A 21209-nucleotide genomic window follows, 5' to 3' on the forward strand; every position below is an offset into this window, starting at 1 on the left:
TAGACGTAAGCAATGTCACATTCATCATACTATGGGTGAAGGTTCATCGCTCCAACATGATGGTGGCAAATTTCAACAAGATAGCTCCCAGGATGTTAAGTGAGTGGTTCTTCAGCAAAAATGAGGTAAGAAGAAAAAATGGAATAACTGAATAATATAATATCACATTCCATTGGCACCCTTCCTATGGGAAGAATTTTGTTATCTACCTTTTGAGTGGAATGTTACAGAAGATATTTAAAATATTGAAATAAGCCTATGATTTTTATAATGTTTTAAAATAATATTCCTTAAAATTAAAAAAAAAATGATGTAACAGTAAAAAACAACAACAACAACAACAACTTTACAATCATCTTAGATCATAAGGGCCATGACTAGGAGACTAGACCCCTGACAATTTCATAGAGCCAGCATTACCACCTTTATACAGCCTATTCCTGACTTCTTTTATATTAGGAAGAAATAAATTTCCATGTTGTTTAATCCATTGAAAGTCCAGAGTTTTCTTTTAATTAGTTGAGCCTAATCCTACTTGATTTAACCATGATTGAAATAGTTTTTGAAGATGTCTAATACTTTTTAATCTCTTTATAGTATTCAAATGAGGGTAAGACATATATTTTGCTCATCTTTTCACAGTAGACTGCTTTGCATCTAACAATGTCCACTCAACATAATCTTGATAAATGTTCAGTAGGCCTTTGCTCATAGCTCAAAGCACCTAGTATTTCATTTATATTTTCACTTGCAAATAATCAAAAATCCAAAACATTTCCAGTGTAATTTCTCCAAAACAGATTTATTAAGTAGACTCTCTTTTTTTTTGGAGATGGAGTCCCGCTCTGTTGCCCAGGCTGGAGTGCAGTGGTGCCATCTTGTCTCACTGCAAACTTTGCTTCCCCAGTTCAAATGATTCTCCTGCTTCAGATTCCTAAGCAGCTGGGACTACAGGTGCTAACCACTATGCCCAGCTAATTTTTTTTGTATTTTTAGTAGAAACGAGGTTTTACCATGTTGGCCAGGCTGGTCTTGAACTCCTGACCTCATAATCTGCCCACCTCGGCCTCCCAAAGTGCTGGGATTACAGGCGTGAGCCACTGTGACTGGTCAAGTAGACCCTCCTATGACTCTTATCAAGTAAGTAAATTAAAAGAAAAAAATTCTTACGGGAAAACCATTCACAGATGGGACCTTATATAATCACAATATTTTGTAAAGACTGATAAGTGGAAACTCCTCAAGAGCATTCTCTAGACATGCAAAGACAGGTTATTTCTATTCATCATCAAATTATTCAGATATCTACACAAATCATTCCTTCAAATACAGCAACTGCAGAATTTTAATAAATTCTGGGGCTAAAATTATATTTATCTTCTGTGAAGCGAGATGTTCTAGAAATGTTTGTAATATTTCTCACACTATCACTTAAATCCTATATCATTTTCAGAAGCTGGTTTTCACCCTATACTATATCTTACATATTAAAAGAATAAGTTTAAAGGAAACTTTTGGAAAACAGTTTAATGTTAACCAGATATGTTAAAATCTTATAATTTGGATTATTATCTTTCTTTGTCAAAAACAGCAGTATCGCTGGGTGTGGTGGCTCACACCTGTAATCCCAGCACTTGGGAAGGCCGAGGCTAATGGATCACCAGAGGTCAGGAGTTCGAGACCAACCTGATCAACATGGCGAAACCCCGAATCTTCTAAAAATACAAAAAAATTTGCCAGGTGTGGTGATGCATGCCTGTAATCTCAACTACTTGGGAGGCTGAGGCAGGAGAATCGCTTGAACCTGGGAGGTGGAGGATGAAGTGAGCCAAGATTGCATCATTGCACTCCAGCCTGGGTGACAAAAGCGAAACTCTGTCTCAAAAAAAAAAAAAAAAAAAAAAAAAAAAACCAAAAAACCCAGCAGTATCTTAAAAGTAATATCAAATAAATCCCTTATCTAGGACTTGTCTATCCCTTAAAATATTGATCACAGTTTCAAGCAACAGTCAACTATTTCAATTCTATAAAATGCTAGAATCCAAACACAGAGGACAGAGCACAACAAACCTTAACAATTCATTAGCTGTGTGATTTGAGGCAAGTTACTTAACCTCTTTGATTTCTTGATCTTCAAAATGGAGATAGAAGTACAATCTATTCCTATGGCTATTGTGAGGATTAAATGAATAAATTTATGTAAAGCACTCAGGAAAGTATACGACACATGGGGAGTATTATATGAGTGTTTACTTATATCATTATAATCATTGCTATTATTAATTGAAGGCTCAATGTTCCAAAGGCAAAACAAGTCAAAAAATCCCTTCATTTTATAGATTAAAATAATTTATATAATATTATATTAAAAGTTGATTAAAGAGCATTTGTTTTAATATCACAAAAGGTTACACAAGCTAAATGAAATACTTTTTTTTGGAGTCATCTAACAAAGACTGCGCTCAAAACTCTCTTGATCTCATAACCTAGTAGTTCTGTAATTTGACAAACACAGGACTTGGTGGCAGATATGAAATTTAAGCCCTGCTATATTCATTTTAAATTCCAATTTATTGTTCATGCTTCTGACTTCATCATGGGAAATGTCTATTTGTGGATTAGGTTCAAAATTCACCAAATACATATAAAAAATATCTTCAGAATATACTTTATTAACAAATAAGCCATAAAACCAAATTTGAAACCTGTCATGAACTAAAAAATAAAAATAGAAAGTACCTGAGATTCATGTGGAATGAAGGAAATATTTATTTCTTTACATCTTCTTATTGACTTGGAGCAAGAAGCCTTAATTTTGTTAAAGAGATTATCAGGGCAAACTGAGGGGAAAAAAAACCAAAGTATATAGTTACATCTAGATCTTTATTCCTTTTAAATAAATCATTCCAATGTCCAAGAATAGTTATACATAATTACTGGCTTTCAGAGAGTTATTTATTATGAGGACATAAATCATACATAAATATTGTTATTTGCTTTACAAAAGATATATTCTAGTCAAAAGGACTGTAACAGAAATTCCATCTTTCCTATTCACATCCACCATAACCTCAGATATATTTCCTTAAAGATCTGCTAACAGAGCAAACTGAAACTGTTAGGAAGAAAAATCACGTCCAAACTTATGACTTAACAAACAGCAGCACTTTCAGGACATCTTAGAAATTTATACTACTTTTCCAAATTGCCACTAAGTGATCCATACTACAACCTTACAACACAAATCATTAATTTCTCCTTCAATTAAAGGCAGCTTTCTAACATTAGAGAATTCTAAGACACTATAATACTAAGTTCTGGAACTCAGAGCCAGTGTTTTTCCCCTTTCATCAAAGAGTTTATCATTCCATTAGATCTAGGTCGGAATACCAACCATTGGCTCCTAGTATCTTTTAACATGATATTCTTTAGCCTTAAGATTCCTTAAGTTAAAAGAGGGTTCACATTCATTAAATTTCATCAATTCCATAAACATGACGCTCTGTATAATAAGGTTACATAACAAATACTTATGGTGTGACATTTTAAAAATCCAAACTATTAGGCATGAGATAAAAATTCATAGGAAAAATGATATACTACTTAAAGTGAGGACCTCTAATAGCAGAGACCAAGACTTAATTTAGTTAAGTGATATTTTTATTTTGAAGTATATTATATAACATATAACATAAGACAGAATTGTATGTGTCTTTGGACTTCTCTGTGATTCTTTAGCTACTAGTTTTCTATGTGATCATACAGCAGAGTAAGATAAATGTCACAGATTTTCTCCCTTCATATTTGCCAAACAGATGTCTGTTTTCTTCAGTGCCCTCTCAAAAGGTCTTTGTTTTTTACAAGAGAATCAAATCCCTAACTGAAACGCTGATTAAAAATATTTCTTCCTGTCACCAGCACAGGATTTGAGGGCTAGCCCTCTCCACCTATCCCTCTCATCCCCAGCAAAATGATTGTCTTTTGAAAGCAGTTGGGAATAGTTTCTTTTAATTTTTGATCACCTTAGTATGAATTAGGATAGATATAATCTTACATTTTTAGATTCTTTCTAGCCTAATTAGAATAAATGATAAATAGAAAATCACCAGGACTGAAATAATATTATAAAAAGTAGATACTTTAATGACATTTTGGGCTGGATGATTTTTAAAAAGTCAACAGTTTAAAACTAATGGAATTTTAAACAACGAAGCAATAACTTTTAAAAAGACTTACAGTCAGTGAAGTAAATATATGCTGCTTTATACTTGTTCTCCGATTTACTTGCAAAATCATGTAAGAAACAATCTACAGACTTAAAAAAGGTTAGATGTTAATACACATTTTATTAAATATTAATTTAAATATGTTACCTTTTGAAATGACTAATATTATTTTGTTTCAGTGATAAAATAAAACCTTACTGGCTAAAAGTTTAATTTATAAACTGATTTTTTAAGATGCTATATTCTCCAGCCAGTGATAGCTAATAAGGTAGTAAGGTAACAAGAGTAAGGTAATATTAACCAGTTTTGGTTTTGGGGAAAAAAAAAGAGTAAGGTAATATGTATGAACAGGATGCTCTTATTGGCAATGAAGAGGTCTAGGAAAACTGAAACAACATATAAGACAAGACTATTGGAAGATAACAGATTAAGGAACTAGAAACCAACATACTGTAAGTATCATCTACATGGATAACGAAACCACCAAGACTTATGACTGGAGAAGTGCTGCAGTGAGAGACAGTGAGTGAGGAGCTTAAACTATCAAGTGATTAGAAAGACCCAAAACTTGGTAGGTGACTGTAAGAATGAGGAATATACAATTTTGTATCTTGCTTTTGTCACTTAACATCCAAAATGAACGTTTATCTAGGTCACTAACAACCCCTAGAAAAATTATTTTTAATGGCCACATGGGTTTTCATTTATTTATCATTTCATTCATATATTTCATTCAGATATCATATGGCCTATTATTTATTAATGCTAAAATTTAATTAGATTTATTTACTGCTAGAAACTTAGCTAGACCATTTATTTATTTCCTAACAATAAACTCTAAAATATAAAACATTTTTTAAGGTTCTTGATAAAAAATTACAAACTATTTTCCAAAAAGGCTGTATCAATCTATACTCCCACTAGCAGTATATGGTAGTTTCTGCTCCATTATCCACTGATAACCAGAATAGTCAGAATGCACACACACATACACACCCATATATATATTTTAAATCCCTCTGTCAATTTGCTAGATGAAAAATGGTGCATTTTTTTAAGTTGCATTTTTTTTTCCAATTATGAATTTTTCTCTCATGGAATTATATTACAGATAAGATATAAAATATCATTAAAACCCACTAGCAGCCAACATGTAGAGACTAAAAAGTGAGTATCAGTTTTTTTTTTTTTTTTTTAATGTCTGTTAGAATTTTTTAGAAGTGAAATGAAACAGAGATTGCCAAATTAACATTCTACATGGGAATAAGTGAGAGATCAGGTTTTCAAAAATGCATTCTCAGATATTGTACAGAATAAAGAAATCTGATAATTTGGCTCTAAAAGGTTGGCATCAAGTATGAGTTAGGTCATAGGGTCAGATTATAAACTAAAGACTTTCCTTTCACATAAAATATATATACACACACATATATATCCATCTTCATATATAAATACAAATATGCTACGGGAAAGTCACTGAGATAAAGAGGTAATCCAAGACTATAGATTATTTCTTTTACCTATATTACCATCCCCCCAAAAGGTATAGTTCAATAGGAACTGCATGAAAAACAAAACATGCAAAGAAATGTTATTTTACACAATTTAATTCTGCTTTCACATATGGGAAAAAAGGAATTCTTTTACTTATACATTCTCATTGGGAAGAATGCAAATAATCTTCTAACAGAAAAAACTTTCCTAAGCAAACTAGTTTATGGCAATATTCTTCTACTAAAGTGTACTTCATTACTTTGAATTTTCTATTAGTAAACCGTAACAATGGTGAAATATTGATGAACCTATTTTTTAAGGCCTCAAAATACTCACCTTTGATGTCGGAGTGATGAAATAAAGAGCTTTCATTTGTCTGACAGGTTCACGATTCTTATAAATATTCTCTACAACTAACAAGAAAAAAGGTCATTTTATATAACCAAATATTTATACACTTAAAATAATTTTTAAATAAACTTTACTGTATTTTCCATTTATAATAATATGAAAATACATTTACAAATAATATGAAAACAAAAACATTTACTGGGTTTAACATTTTCTTTGTCTTCACTGGATACATTTTAAAATCCTGAAAAATGAAAAATGAAAATTCTTCATTTTCTTACATAAACAATGTAAGAAATTATTCATTTCTTAAATGAATAATTCATTTTCTTACATGAATTATTCATTAAAATTCATAATAACCTTGCAAGTATTTTACAAATGAGGAAACTGAGGCTTAAAGAAGTAACTTATCCAATCATACAGTTACAAAGTGGAACAGGCAGGCTTCTAACCCAGATTTGACTCCAGAGCCCAAGTTTTCACCTGCCACAGTGCTGTTTAAATAAATTGCCAATTAACTCCTATTCTTTTAAAACCACACGTAAATATTCATAAAGTACTTTTTCAGCAACAGAACATCACTAGAATTTAGTCAATTATATATTTAATTATGGAAATTAAGCCATTTATAAGATTACCTAAAGCAAAGTGAATATAAAGTTAATAAACTTTGTCAAATTATTTAAAGCTACATATATATTTCTTAAAACTAATTTAAAGTATCCTTCAACAAATCCAGAGAACCATCTTTCAAGATTCATGTTGACAAAGGGCCTAGAAAGAATTAACATTAATGTGACTGGCAAGAGAGGTTACTGCTGGACTTCTCTTTTAAATTTGGTGATTTCCTTTTCTCATTCCTGAATGTATATTAGTAATGTAGAGGTTTATCATAACTACTACTAGACAATCAAATAATATTTCCAAGGAAAAATTTAATCTTTTTCTCTTCATTCTCAACTATTATAATTTTACTTGAAAAAATTAAGGTTTAATCTGTGCTCATTTATTTCAATTGTTTAATGCTCAGAATGGAGTGTCTTACAGCCATGCTATACATACTATTTTGTTTGGTGAATAATGTACATGTTAAAACACTGAAAATACTGTGATAGATATGATTTAGAACTCAGGCTCTGAGAATATTCTGAAATCTCTTTATTAATAACAGAAAGTGCCACTTCTCCATTCACCGAAAAGTACACACCTATCAAAAAACCAAAAAAACAAAGAGAATGGTCTTTAATAGTGAAAAAGAATAATCTAACTCCCAATCTGTCTTTCACTTTTTATTTATTTTTTTGAAATAAGGTCCATTTTGTCACCCCGGCTGGAGTATAGTGGCACAATCAGGGCTTACTGCAGCCTTGACTTCCCTGAAGGAATCCTCTTGCCTCAGTTCTCCAAGTAGCTGGGACTACAGGTATGTGCCACCATGCTTGGTTAATTTTTTTGGATTTAGTAGAGACAAAGTCTCACTATATTGCCCAGGCTGGTCTTGAACTCCTGAGCTCAAGTGATCTTCCTGCCTCAGCTTCCCAAAGCACTGGGATTATAGGCATGAGTCATTGTATCCAGCTTCAGTCTATTTTTTTTAAGGTTTTTACACTTGACTTTTTTCTCCACTCAAGTAGCAAATCCTGACAGAGCATTTTTTTCCCAGTTTTTTTTAAATCCCAAGACACTACTAAATATTTTCATGAATGACCTGAATGACAACAGAAAGTCTGACTGCTGAACCTGCCAATGCCCAGTTTCATAGAGGGATTTTCAGGAGAGCTAATGTGGAACTCAAAAGGACTGTTTTGAGTTTAAGTTAGAAGATATGACTACAATTAAACCACAGCAAACTTAGGTGGGTCTGGAGGATATCAAAGGTATCCCACAGCAGCGAGCTCTATGATATACAGTCCTATGAAACGCTTCTCAAAAATAGCTTTCTGTGGCCAAATAAGTTAAGAAAACTGAATACTATCATTTTACCCAGGGGATCTACTTATACCTTGGCATATAAAGACTCTGAAGTCCTAAAGAAAGCTGTTGAGCTGTGTTTAATACTGTTTCCTAAATGTACTGGCCACAGAATCCCTTCCTTGAAGAATATCTATTAATACTGAGCATACAGTGAGAAACGATGGTCTACAAAATGCAATAAACCTCCCTACAGTGCATAACAGCTCTGCAGTTCCACAGAGCTTTTATGTGTTATCAAATGGTTCTCACCCTAGTTTCACATCAGAATGACCTTTTGGAACTTAAAAAACTTAAGTGGCTTAATCAATATTTCACTTATTCAGTAGAAAAATCAAGGCTTCAATTTTCTAATTTCTAGTTTAGAGCTTTTTACACTGAGGGTCAGAAAGACCACAAATTGAATATGTAATCAACAATAAAGGTTATTTTATGGCTGGGCATGGTGGCTCACACCTGTAATTCCAGCACTTTGAGAGGCCAAGGCAAGTGGATTACTTGAGCCCAGGAGTTCGAGACCATCCCGGGCAACATGGTGAAACCCTCTTTCTATCCAAAAAAATACACAGATTAGCTGGGTGTGGTGGTATGTGCCTGTAGTCCCAGCTACTTGGGAGACTGAGATGGGAGGACTGTTTGAACCCGGGAGGAGGAGGCTGCAGTGAGCCAAAATCACACCACTGTACTCCAGCCTGGGTGACAGAGGGAGACCCTGTCTCAAAAAAAAAGATTATTTTATATATAAACATCAAAACATAAATATGATACGGTCAGACTTTCTTGAAAATACTGGGTATATTTTTGAACTTCATTAAGTTAGGAGTAACAGACAGTACATAAACTACATTAGGATTCAACATATAAATGAATTATATTTCACCTGGAGCCTCAGATTCCTCATTAGAAATGAGAGTATTTGATATCTGTCTTCATAGGGTTATTATGAAGATCAAATTTTAATAAGTGAGTTAAAGGATGAATTAAGGATAACACGATTATGAATGTTACAAGATATTAGTATTTTGCTCAATAGGTAATATAGTTTAATATCTCAATAACATAATCCTGCCTAGAGGAAGATAACTTCTTGTGACATTATGATTTTTTTTCAGAATCTGTAAGTATTTCATATTTTCATACTAAAACTGATTTAAACTTATAATTATTTGCCTCCTTTCTGGTAATAAAGATAAATTTACAAAGTCAGCATTATGCATTTGTAAGTATGTACAAGTTAATTTTATGACATAAATCTTGATATCCACTTTAAAGCAATACATGAAACCATAAACTAAATCAAAATACTGAAGTAAAGCTTGTGTATCAATACACAAACTTGTTTTTTTTATATATATATATGAGCAAAACATTTAAAGAACCTCAACAAGGCAACTGAGTTAGGCTTGGTTAGGGGTCTTAATTATATGTCTCAGCTGAGGAAAAAAAAAACTGACAGAAGATTCAGAGAAAAGAATGTTAAATCTAATTGTTATGGCTACAGTAATTTTAAAAAATAAGCTCCTTAGAAACACAATTACTAACTAAAATTTAATACTTCAGATCTCCCCCAATTACAATTAAAAAGTGTTCATGCCAAAAATAACACTTACCAGTAATACCTTCTTCTAGAAGATCTGTCATTTTGCAACATGATGCCAAAAGCTTAGTTGTAAATTCATCTAAAAGCATTATCTTAAAACAAACACAAATTAAAAAAATACTGTAAGCATCCTATTACCAAGAATGAAAAAGAGAATTTTATCCATTAACTTTTATAAAGCCTTTTATAACATAAAATATCAGGACAGTAGGCAAAATGATCTCATCTTTTATCTTGCACAATCTAGAGATTTTCTCAGTATACATGCATATAGTATTGTACATAAGTAAGCAAACAGAAATATTTCTAATTTGAAGCACAGAGCTTATTCATTTTAAATGACATTATGTTTAACATCAAATTTTCTTAAAATTACAATTGTCACTTGTAGAACAATTATTGCACAAAGCACTGTTTTAAGCCATTTCCATGGATTAATTCACCTCATATTTACAATTACCATATGAGGTATTACCATCACCATTTTTATAAACAAGGAAATGGGGGCAGAGAGAGGTCAAGTAATTTGCTCAAGGAGCCAAGCAATTAAGTGGTGAAGATAGTATTCAGAGCCAAGCAGTGTGATTCCACACCCTATATAGTCATCCCTCAGTATCCATGGGGGTTCGAGGACCCCTATGTATACCAAAACTCCATGGATACTCAAATCTCTTACATAAAATAGTGTAGTATTTGCATGTAACCTACACACATCCTTCCACATACATCAAATCATCTTTAGATTACTTATACTAGAATACCTAACACCATGTAAATACTATGTAGTTTTTATACTGTATTGTTTTTAAAGTTTGTATTATTTTTTATAAGAGCAAGGTATGCAAATTCTACCTTCCATTCACCTTCTTTCTTGCAGTCATCAAACACTGTTGCTTTTATCTCTGTTTAAAAAAGAAAGGAATTACTTAGGAATTAAATCAACAGAAACATAGTAATTCAAACAGTCCAAAATGGCTAAGGAAAAATCCAATTTGAAATTTGTTAAACTACATAAAAAGCATGCATATTTGTTAAACCCTACGGAAAAATCCAATTCTAATCCCTAGCCTATACAGTACATTTCAACTGTAATCAATTTTTTAACTCTAAAAGGTATTATAAAAAGGGTTAATATATTTAAGTACATGAACATACCGAGAAAATATTTCTAAAAGTATTACCTGATTTGGTTTTTCCTATTCTACTTAAATCCCAAGTAAAACAAGATGAAAACAAAAAACCCACGGGAACATCCTTAAATTGCCCATTGCTAAATTATATCTGCCAATCAAATCTGCATAAACATTTTTCATACTGATTTACTACATTACACTTTTCAACAATACATATCACAGCATTTGGACACCAATATTCAATCTTGATTTATAATCAATAAATATTATGTTCCTTACAATGATTTTCAAAATTCTCTAAATATGTTTTAAAAATTAGTTCACTGATTTAAAAACATTTTCCATTATGTATTAAATAACGCATGTAGACAATTTACACAAATATCTGTTCTACTTAATAAAACAATTTCCCACACTTACTATGTTTTATTAATGTTCAATTGATTTTAAAATCAGTAGTAATACATAGTAATACATAAAATATAATTAAAATATAAATTATAGTAACCTGTTTTTCATTAATTCTTGTTAATGAGATGGTTATTTCATTAACTTAAGCTTTTCCATTTCCTAATTTATATTTAAGTTAATGCTTTTGGGAAATTTATCAACAAGTTTTTGATAACAAGTGATGTTAAAAAATGATGGCTCTTCTGTCAGAAGGTATAAATAATAATAGTTACTGTGGTACAATAAAAAATTTTGGTTTTTACCCCCAGTTCCTGGCACAGAGCCCCTAAAGGCCTTGGAATCTCCTGAGTGGTAAGTGTCTCTTCCATCTGCAAATGGAATGACTCTTGGGTGAGGGGCCCCTATATAGCTTTAGATTGAGGGCTGGTCACCAGACCAAGTCATTAGGGTTGGAACCTTCAGCCCTACCCCAGGACCTCTGGGAAAGGAAGAGGGACTGGAGATTGAGTTCGATCACCAGTGATTCAATCAGTCATGCTTATATAATGAAGCCTCCATAAAAACCCCTTAAGAGAGTTTGGAGAGCTTCCAAGGTGGTGAACAAACCATGTGCCAGGAGGGTGAGACACCCAACTCCATGGGGATAGAAGCACCTATGCTTAGGACCTTTTTGGACCTTACCCTATGTACCTCTCCACCTGGCTGTTCATTTATATCTTTTGTAATAAACTGGTAGTAAGTAAAGTGTTTTCTGAAGTTCTGTGAGCCATTCTAGCAAATTAATGAACCTGAAAGGGAAGGGGGATTGTGGGAATTCCTGACTTTGTAGCCAAGCCAGACGGAAGTGTGGGTCTAGGGACTTGGTACTGGCATTTGAAGTGAAGGCAGTATTGTGAGACTGAGCCCTCAAACCTGTGGAGTCTGACACTAACTAGTGTTCCTAGCTAACTAGTTCCTAACTAACTGGATATCCTACAATTCATTTCAATTCTGACACTAATACAGTTGGGGTCCAGGGTTGGAGAATTGGTTGGTGTGAGGGGGGAATAAAACACATATTTGGTTTCAGAAATGTTAGTAAAAGCAATTCAGTTATTTATAGTCATTTTCAGAATTGTGAGCTGGAAGGTTTTATTGTGACTGGGAAGATTTGAAAGTGTTAAGAAATATCAACTGAGATAATTATATATTGTTTGCTAGGAGGATTATAGTGTTATATGAGAATTATGGTGAAAGTCTGAAATATTTAACCATAATTTAAGCCAAAAGCACTGGCTTCTAGAACCCTACAGGCAAAAATAAAGGATTTTCTCAGGTACAGCTCAGATACAGAAATATTATGCTGCTTTTCCTTTCAAAGCTAGCTTCGTTCTTTACACCTCAAACAAGCTGAAAATTGAAGACATTTGCTTGTTTTTATCAGATTTATTTGTGTCTTTCTCTTAAGAAATGAATGCTCATGGAATGTATGATGGAGTAGATTGGAGAAAAGCTCCCTAAGCAGAAGTCATCTCATTATAGTCTTTGAAACCTTAGAACTGCATTGTCCTAGATGGTGGAAACCAGACACATCTGGCTACTGAGCACCTGAAATGCAGCTAGTCTGAACTGAGATATCCTGTAAGTACAGAATACACAAGACTTCAAAAACCTTAGTACAAAAAAAGGAATGTAAAAAACTTACTAGGTCAAATATAATATATTAATTTGACTTTTTTCTTTTTACCTTTTTATGTGACTACTAGAAAATTTAAAATTACATATGTAGCTTGCTTTAAATTTCTAGTGATAGAACTGTCTTGGAATCTGAAGATACTTAGATCTATCTGTGTCTGCCAGAGGAAAAACAAAAAAAAGAATCTGAAGATACCTAAAGAGTCAGTGTTATTGCCTTAAAGAAATAACTAGTTTTATGGAGATAGTAAGGGCATCCATGAAAAGTGACACAGTCACAGGTAGATATGTTTAGAGAGGAGTCAAAGGAAATCATATCAACAAATACTATAGAATTAAGGAGGCATTTCCTCTAAATACTAATGAAAATCATTTGACCTTATATCCCTTTCTCTAGCATCCTAAATATGGATATACCTCAAGACTCAATTCTCTTACCTTTGCTCTGCTTGTTCTCAGAGCAAAGGTAAGAGAATTTGCTCCTGTGGCTGGTCTCCTCAGACCATATTCATCATCAAAGTTTCATCTATCATATTAGTCTTTCAATTTTTGACAGTCTTACAGCCCTTCTCTCTTTGAACGTCATTCAATTATACAATACAGATACAAGCAGCTACATGTCTCAAGGTGAGATTACAGCACCCTGAAAACTACTTTAGACTTATTTCTCTAAGTATTATTGTTTTTTTCTTAGTCATTGTCTTTGTCTATTTCCTCCTTTCCTCACACCCACCTATTAGGCATATTGATTGTTCTCTCTGGTAGCTATTATTTTTCATTGCCACTGTCACCCAGCATCAACTTGATTCTTCATTCTCACTGAAGTATTGCAATAGAATCCTATCTGGATTTCCTGCTTTCCACCTCCAACACCTTTGCTATTTCAATACATTCTTCACTCTGCTGTCAGAGTCACCTTCCTGAAATACAACTGTTTGATTATATTAATACACACCTCGAAATTCCCTCAAATGCTCACTCTTGCTTATAGAATAAAATCTAAACTATACTATTTAACATACTCCACTGACTGGCTTCTACCTAATCTCTAAATTAGTCTTCCACTAGTCCAAATGCTACCCAGATAGTAACTTTAGTTTGTTTTTGTTTTCTGAGACTGAGTCATGCTCTGTCACCCAGGCTGAAGTGAGTGGCATGATCACTGCTCACTGCAGCCTCAACTTCCCAGGCTCCAGCGATCCTCCCACCTCAACCTCCTGAGTAGCTGGGACCACAGGCGTGCGTTACCACACCTGGCTAATTTTTATATTTTTGATAGAGATGGAGTTTCACCATGTTGCTCAGGCTGGTCTTGAACTCCTGAGCTCAAGTGATCCACCTGCTTTGGCCTCCCAAAGTGCTGCAATTACAGGCATGAGCCACTGTGCCCGGGCTTATGCTCGCTATTTCTTTATTCAGAGTCAGGGTCTTGCTCTGTCACCCAGGCTGGAGTGCAGTGACACAATTAATGTCCACTGCAGCCTCAGCCTCCTGGGCTGAAGGGATCCTCCTGCCTCAGCCTCCCATGTAGCTGGGAACACAGGTGAAAGTCACCAAACATGGTTAATTTAAAAATTTTTTGTATAGATGGGGTCTCACTTTGTTGCCCAGGTTGGTCTCGAACTCCAGGGCTCAAGGGATCATCCCACCTTGGACTCTCAAAGTGCTAGGATTACAGGCATGAGCCACGGTACCTGGCTTACAATTTTTATATAATCTTTTCTATGGCATCTGAGTTACCAGTTACTTTTTAAAAGTCTAACCCATACTATCCTATATTTGCTCCACATTTTATTGTCTTATTTTTTATATTTTAGATCTTTAATATATATGATTTTTAAAATTTGCTGGAGATGGACTAAGATCATGCCTAAGTATATAAAAGAGGAGCAAGAAAGCACAATTAAAAAAAAAAAAAAAGATGTCAGGCAAAAAGCCTTAAATGAAAATCTAATAGCAAATATTTATGTCCCAAACAAAACAACATAAAAGAAAACTATGGCATCAGAGAAAACTATCAGGAATGCAAGCAGAAATAAAGAAAATATAACAAAGTGAAGATCTAAAAAATGGAATCACGGAGAATTCAAGCTGAAAAAAACATGTTGAAGAAAATGTAGTCCAAACCCCTCATGGTTTAAGTTAGGAAACAGAAGTATAACCTGGACTAGAAACCAAGTCTTACAATGATTATTTCAGTATGGAGAAATAATAAACCAAGCTTCTATAAATAGTGTATCATAACAATGTTTTTGAAAATCAAATAGTAAAAGTAAAAAAATCAGACTTGTAGGCCATAAGGGAAATTATATTCTCAGAAAACTAAAACATGGCTGGGCACGGTGGCTCACGCCTGTAATCCCAGCATTTTGGGAGGCCGAGGCGGGCAGATCATGAGGTCAGGAGTTCGAGACCAGCCTGACCAACATGGTGAAACCCCGTCTCTACTAATAATACAAAAATTAGCCAAGTGTGGTGGCGCTCACCTGTAGTCCCAGCTACTTGGGAAGCTGAGGCAGGAGAATCACTTGAACCCAGGAGGCAGCGGTTGCAGCGAGCAGAGATCAAGCCATTGCACTCCAGCCTGGGCAACAGAGTGAGACTCCACCTCAAAAAAAGAAAAAAAAAAAAAAGGCCACATGCAGTGGCTCATGCCTGTAACGCCCGCATTTTGGGAGGCCAAGGTGGGCGGATCATGAAGTCAGGAGATCAAGGCCATCCTGGCCAACACGGTGAAACCCCATCTCTACTAAAAATACAAAACTTAGCTGGGCGTGGTAGCACGTGCCTGTAATCCCAGCTACTGGGGAGGCTGAGGCAGGAGAATTGCTTGAACCAGGGAAGAAGAAGTTGCAGTGAGCCTACACCACGCCACTGCACTCCAGCCTGGCGACAGAGAGAGACTCTGTCTCAAAAAAAAAAAAAAAAAAAAAAAGAAAACTAAAACATGTTATTAAATTCCTAATTATGATTCCAACAGATTCTGCCCCTGGCCCAGATTATTCAGTGAACAGGCAAGAATCTTTATAAAAGCAAACCCAGGGACCTGGGGCAGGAAACCAAAGCAATAATCATCACAAGTTAATCATCACAAGTCAGCTGAACAAAAACAGACTGAACTGTGAATGGGAAAGACCACCCAGGGGCTTTCAAGATACAATGATCAAAAATTGTATGAAAGCAGAATATATAAAAACTAACGACTGGCCAGGCGCGGTGGCTCACGCCTGTAATCCCAGCACTTTGGGAGGCTGAAGCTGGTGGATCACGAGGTCAAGAGATCGAGACCACCCTGGCCAACATAGTGAAACCTCATCTCTACTAAAAATACAAAAATTTGCTGGGCATGGTGGCACATGCCCGTAATCTCAGCTACTCGGGAGGCTGAGGGAGGAGAATCACTTGATCCTGGGAGGCGGTGGTTGCAGTGAGCAGAGATCGCGGCATTGCACTCCAGCCTGGCAACAGAGCGAGACTCTGTCTCAAAAACAAACAAAACAAAAAACACATACACAAAAAACTAAGGACTACTATATAACCAACTAAATATATACAAAAGTAAATACTAAAGCAATTATTTCTAGGTAGAAATGTAGTAAATTGAAGATTTATTCTTATATTGTTTTTTGAGACAGGGTCTCTGTGGCCCAGGCTGGAGCGCAGTGGTGCAATCTCGGCTCACTGCAACCTCCACCTTCCGGGTTCAAGCGATCCTCCTACCTCAGTCTCCCAAGGAGTTGGGACTACAGGTGCACACAATTCAATATTTATTATTGAAGAAAACACTACAACAAAGGGCATGGAGGATTTCTTGTAAACATAATAGTGTAAGGGTAAAAAGGCACCATTATAAAATTATTTGGTGGTGATATAAGTCAGAATACTGGTTACTCTAGGAGAGAGGGTAGAGCTTGAACTGGGAAAGGCCATAGGGTGCTTGGAAACATTCTTTTATCGTGATCTGGATGGTAGTTTCATGGGTAAAAAACTCATCCAGCTGTGCACTTATCATTAGTGCACTTCACGCTAACATTACACTTAATTAAATCTTAGAGTAATTTATCTTCAAAATAGGAACAAGAAAATCACTTTCTCTCAGCACTGTTTAATAGAATGCCAAAAATGCTAGTGACTGCTCTTTGAAAAAGGAGGAGAAAATACCATTTTAAATGGTTTCCCACTGCCTACAGAATGTCTAAATAATACAGCAACCAGGCCCTTCATAATCTGGCTCCAAACTACTTTTTGGTCTATGTCCCCCTATCCCTTGCAATGAATACTCTGTACTCGATCAAAAGGAATTGTTCCCTCTTCCATGATCAACCACTTACTTTGTCACCTTTGGGGTTTGACACAGATTTCCCTCTGCCTGTCAAAATCCTACTACCTTTCAAGAAACATCTTATATGTCACTTCCTCTTGAGCCTTCCCTGACCTCCTCCCATAGAGGAAATAATTCCTTCTTCCAAAATTTCATACTGCTAATACAGCAGTCCTTAAGTACTTGTGCACCTGTCTTCTCCCACTCAATTGTCAATTCTAGGAAATCAAAGAACAGAGTACATACTCAATATATTAACACTGATTTAAATAAATGACTGTGTAAATATCCAAAAATTAAAAAAAGAAAATTTTGCCCAACAAAATAAAAGAGAAAGCAACCAGAATGAAAAAAGACATAAAACAAAGATAATTGAGTAAAACAAAAACATATGATTCTATGCATGCTTGTAATTGCATTAAAAAACTTGTGGAAGGATTTATAAGAAACCTGAGTGTCTCTGGAGAGGAAGGCTACGGGTCTGGTTGGGAGGAAGATTAATTTTGTTTTTATGTAACATTTTTAAAATCTAATTTTATTATTATTTTTTAAGACAAGGTTCAGTATGTTGCCCAGGCTGGTCTTGAACTCCTAAGCTCAGGCGATCATCTTGCCCTGGCCTCCGAAAGTGCTGGGATTACAGGTATGAGCCACTGCACCTGGCCATAATTTTTTCTTTTCTTTTCTGCTATCAAAATTTTTTGCCACCTCAAGGTATTTAAAAAGCAATTTTAAGATGTTAATTACGAAGATTGTGAAGCAGCACGAAAAATGTTGAGTCAATGTCAGTTGATTTAAAAAAGGAAGTCACAGAATGACAGATAATAAAAACAATGTCTTTATCTATATGAGGATCAGAAGGAAAACGTGAAAAAGGGAAAAAGCTTATGATTCAATATGTAAAGAACTGGCTTAAATGCATACATGCTGATGTTAATAACATATATCTGGAAATTATTTATACAACACAATTTGTTACCCATTTTCACATAAATGTATTTAAATACCACTGTTTTAAAACACCCCCAAATCTTAAAAAGTCAGCCATGTAAATCTTGAAAAAGCAAACGCCAACCTTAAAATTAATCTTTTAAAAGATAATTTCATATTTTTCACCTATTTATACATTTGCTTAGTGCCTGCTATATGTTAAGCACTATCCCAGTTACTGATTTGGATTTTTAATTTTAGACAAGGAACTCCCAGAATTCTGCTGACTAAATCATTTCTGTTTTTTGTTCAACAAGTTGGACTAAGAAATACTTAGATGCTACACCCTTTCCACTACTAGGCCATAATTATTTTGAACTCAGAAATGCCAGACAATGATGGTTATTCCTGTTAGGTGGTTTCATTCTTTAACCTGCCAGACCTAGGTTTGGAGCGATGTTTATGAAAGTTGTGGATGACACCGCAGAACATCAGTAACCAATAAGAAGTCCGGTCCTAACAGCAGGGAGGGGGCCCCCGAGAGTGTAGGGAAAACGGAAGGAGCGGCGGCTCCAGCCCGGGCTATGCAGGAAGATGTCACGGCTGGACACCCGGTCATTCCAATGGTCCCTTCTCAAGAACTTTTCAGAAAGTAGGTTCCTCTCGGAATAGGGAAAGAGGAGTCTGTTAAACAGTGAGGGTTTTTTTTTTTTTTTTGAAAAGCACGGGTTGATACTAACACGAATAAGCAGAATAAACAGTCCTTGCAAACTCCAGTGTGGGGTGGAGATGGGGGCGGAATAAACAGCGCTCGAATTGTCTCGGATGGAGAGACATCCCCAACTGGTGGAGAGCGGACAAGAGCAGAGATGAGTAGAGAGTGCGGCCGAGGACAGGCGCGGGCCCCGCGGGAGGGAAAGCCGGGCCAGGGCAGCTCACCCCGGGCGGAGCTTCGCGGCCAGGAGCGCGGCCGAGGCGAGTGGGTGCCCGACGCCAACTAGAAGGCCGCGTCCCGTCGCACCCCGCCCATCCCTGGTGCTGGCAAGGAACAGGGCAGGGCAGGAAAGCAGGAAGAAGTCCTCACACAGATGCCAAAGCAACAAGTGCTCGCGGTGGCGACTCAACAGACCGCTGGGTTGGGGCTGCAAAACGAGACCCGGCACGGCAGCCTCCCGGCCTTCCCTCTCTCAACCCCTGCCCCACCGCACTCACTCTGCCACACGACGCTCTTTAGCCCCCTCTCTGCCACTGGCGGCGCCATCTTCCCGACACTGCGGAACAGCAGCCACCACCTTCCACTCCCAACCTACTTTGGCCGCAAAAGCGGCGTTGGGATGGCCCCGCCCCTCGCTGCAGGGGAAGGCCCCACCCCCTCTTGCAGACCTCGCCCTCCGGTGACGTCACGCGCGACAGCAAGGAAATTTCCGCCCACTGCCTGACGGAGGCCGCGTAGTATGGGTGGAAGCGCCGAGGGAAGTCGGGCGCCCCCTCGCGGGAGGCGGCTGTCGCCTGCGGTTCGACGTCCTGTGGCCTAGGAAGGCGAAGTGCCAAACCGATAGTGAGACAGGGCTGTCTATGAAATTCCGAGTTCACACATACACGAAGACTGGAGGATCCTCCCCTTTACAGAAGAACCCTTCACTTCGCGAGGCGATTCATAATAGATTTTACTCAGTAGCCATACCAACTACCTAATAGAAAATGTACTGTCCCCAAAAGTGTATTTCATTCATTTTTCAAGGACACAGTAATTGCGTAGAACTGTGAGGTACCCTCCAGTGTGCCAAGAACTGTGCTGGACTTTTGGAAGAGTCAAAGAAATGAGAGACCGACTCTTCCCCCTGAAGAATTTATAATCTAATTAAAGAGCGCGATTCCTGGAATGCTGCAGATAGTTAAAACTGGGTTTAAAAATGGAATGCCTTAATGATAAGATATACATAAATGAACCAACAAAACAATAATCATTTATTAACAAATTTGTGCAACAAATGTAGGGAGGGTCTGTTAATGCTGCAGAATCAAAAATTATCGTTGAAGGTTGATTCACAGAGGAGGAGATCTGAGCTCAAAGTTTAGGCAGAAATCTGTTTACTGACATGGTTCTTTTGGGACTTTAAATCAAAGTCATCAAACGTAAATTAGATCAGTTTAGTTGCTAAGAGCCCTAACTGTGAGATAACCATCATGACACTGGCAGAAAGTACGCTTTCCGAAAAGGATTTGCAAAGAACTAGTGGCTGTAAAGATTCAAACTGGTCACACAGAAGTAGAAGTGGTTAAATACTACTACTAATAATAATGTCTAATATTTACTGAGTGCTTACTTACCATATGCCAGGCACCATGCTAAGCAGATTACCTCACTGATCCTCAAAGCAACCCTAACAACAAGGAAACTGAGGCTTAGTGAAGTTAAGTAACTTGCCACGGATGCCCTTGGTGGTGGAGTGGGAACAAAGATCAGGCTTGGGCTACATGGAAAGCAATAGAGTAGTCTGTGGGATAACCCGCGATTTTTAGGAGAGAAAAGGAGAATGAAGAATTAAGAACAGGCTGGGCATGGTGGCTCACACCTGTAATCCCAGCACTTTTGGGAGGCCTAGGCAGGATGACTCATAGAGGCCAGGAGTTTAAGACCAGCCTGGGCAACATAGCAAGACTGCTGTCTCCACACACACACACAAAATTAATAAAAAAGTTTGCTGGGCATGATGGCACATGATACCTGCAAGCTGAGGAGTCATAGCTACTTGCGAGGCTGAGGTAGGATGACTGCTTGAGCCCAGGAGTTCCAGGCTGCAGTGAGCTATGATCATGCAGCTGTACTTCAGCCTGGGCAACAGAGGGAGACCCTGTCTCTAAAATTTAAAATGGCCATAGAATGGGTTCTGGCACAACCTATGGCATAAGTGGTTTTTCTGTTCAGGGCTTATATGAGAATGGAAGCTGGAGCCCTGACCTCCTTTAAACCTACTCTAAATTGATTCAGTTGCTCAATTTGTTAAACAAATGCACATGATTTCCCTCTCCCTTTTCATTTTAAGTTAGGTTCTGCTTCGTTTAGCAGGGTGAAGCCCCAGTCCATAAGAAAA

General features: G+C 36.5%; 1 protein-coding gene across 6 annotated transcripts in view; it reads right to left on the bottom strand.

Annotated features, from left to right (window-relative positions):
• Positions 1–19439, bottom strand: part of STXBP3 (syntaxin binding protein 3) — a 79259-nt gene extending 59820 nt beyond the window's left edge. For 5 of the 6 annotated variants that reach the window (XR_013400383.1, XR_013400381.1, XR_013400384.1 and 2 more), the window contains exons 1-6: positions 19327–19439; positions 10498–10547; positions 9656–9737; positions 6057–6133; positions 4237–4315; positions 2740–2840 (exon numbers count right to left, since the gene is read on the bottom strand). Coding sequence is in view for 3 of the 6 variants with exons in the window: in XM_077952251.1 (XP_077808377.1) it covers positions 2740–2840; positions 4237–4315; positions 6057–6133; positions 9656–9737; positions 10498–10547; positions 19327–19375 (438 nt within the window). In the remaining 3 variants the exon portion in view is untranslated. The remainder of the gene's footprint in view (positions 1–2739; positions 2841–4236; positions 4316–6056; positions 6134–9655; positions 9738–10497; positions 10548–19326) is intronic. The other variant, XM_077952252.1, reaches the window with a different exon arrangement.
• Positions 19440–21209: the final 1770 nt, after the last annotated feature.

This window comes from Macaca mulatta, chromosome 1, assembly GCF_049350105.2.
Source record: "Macaca mulatta isolate MMU2019108-1 chromosome 1, T2T-MMU8v2.0, whole genome shotgun sequence".
In the NCBI taxonomy this organism is placed as follows: Eukaryota; Metazoa; Chordata; class Mammalia; order Primates; family Cercopithecidae; genus Macaca; species Macaca mulatta.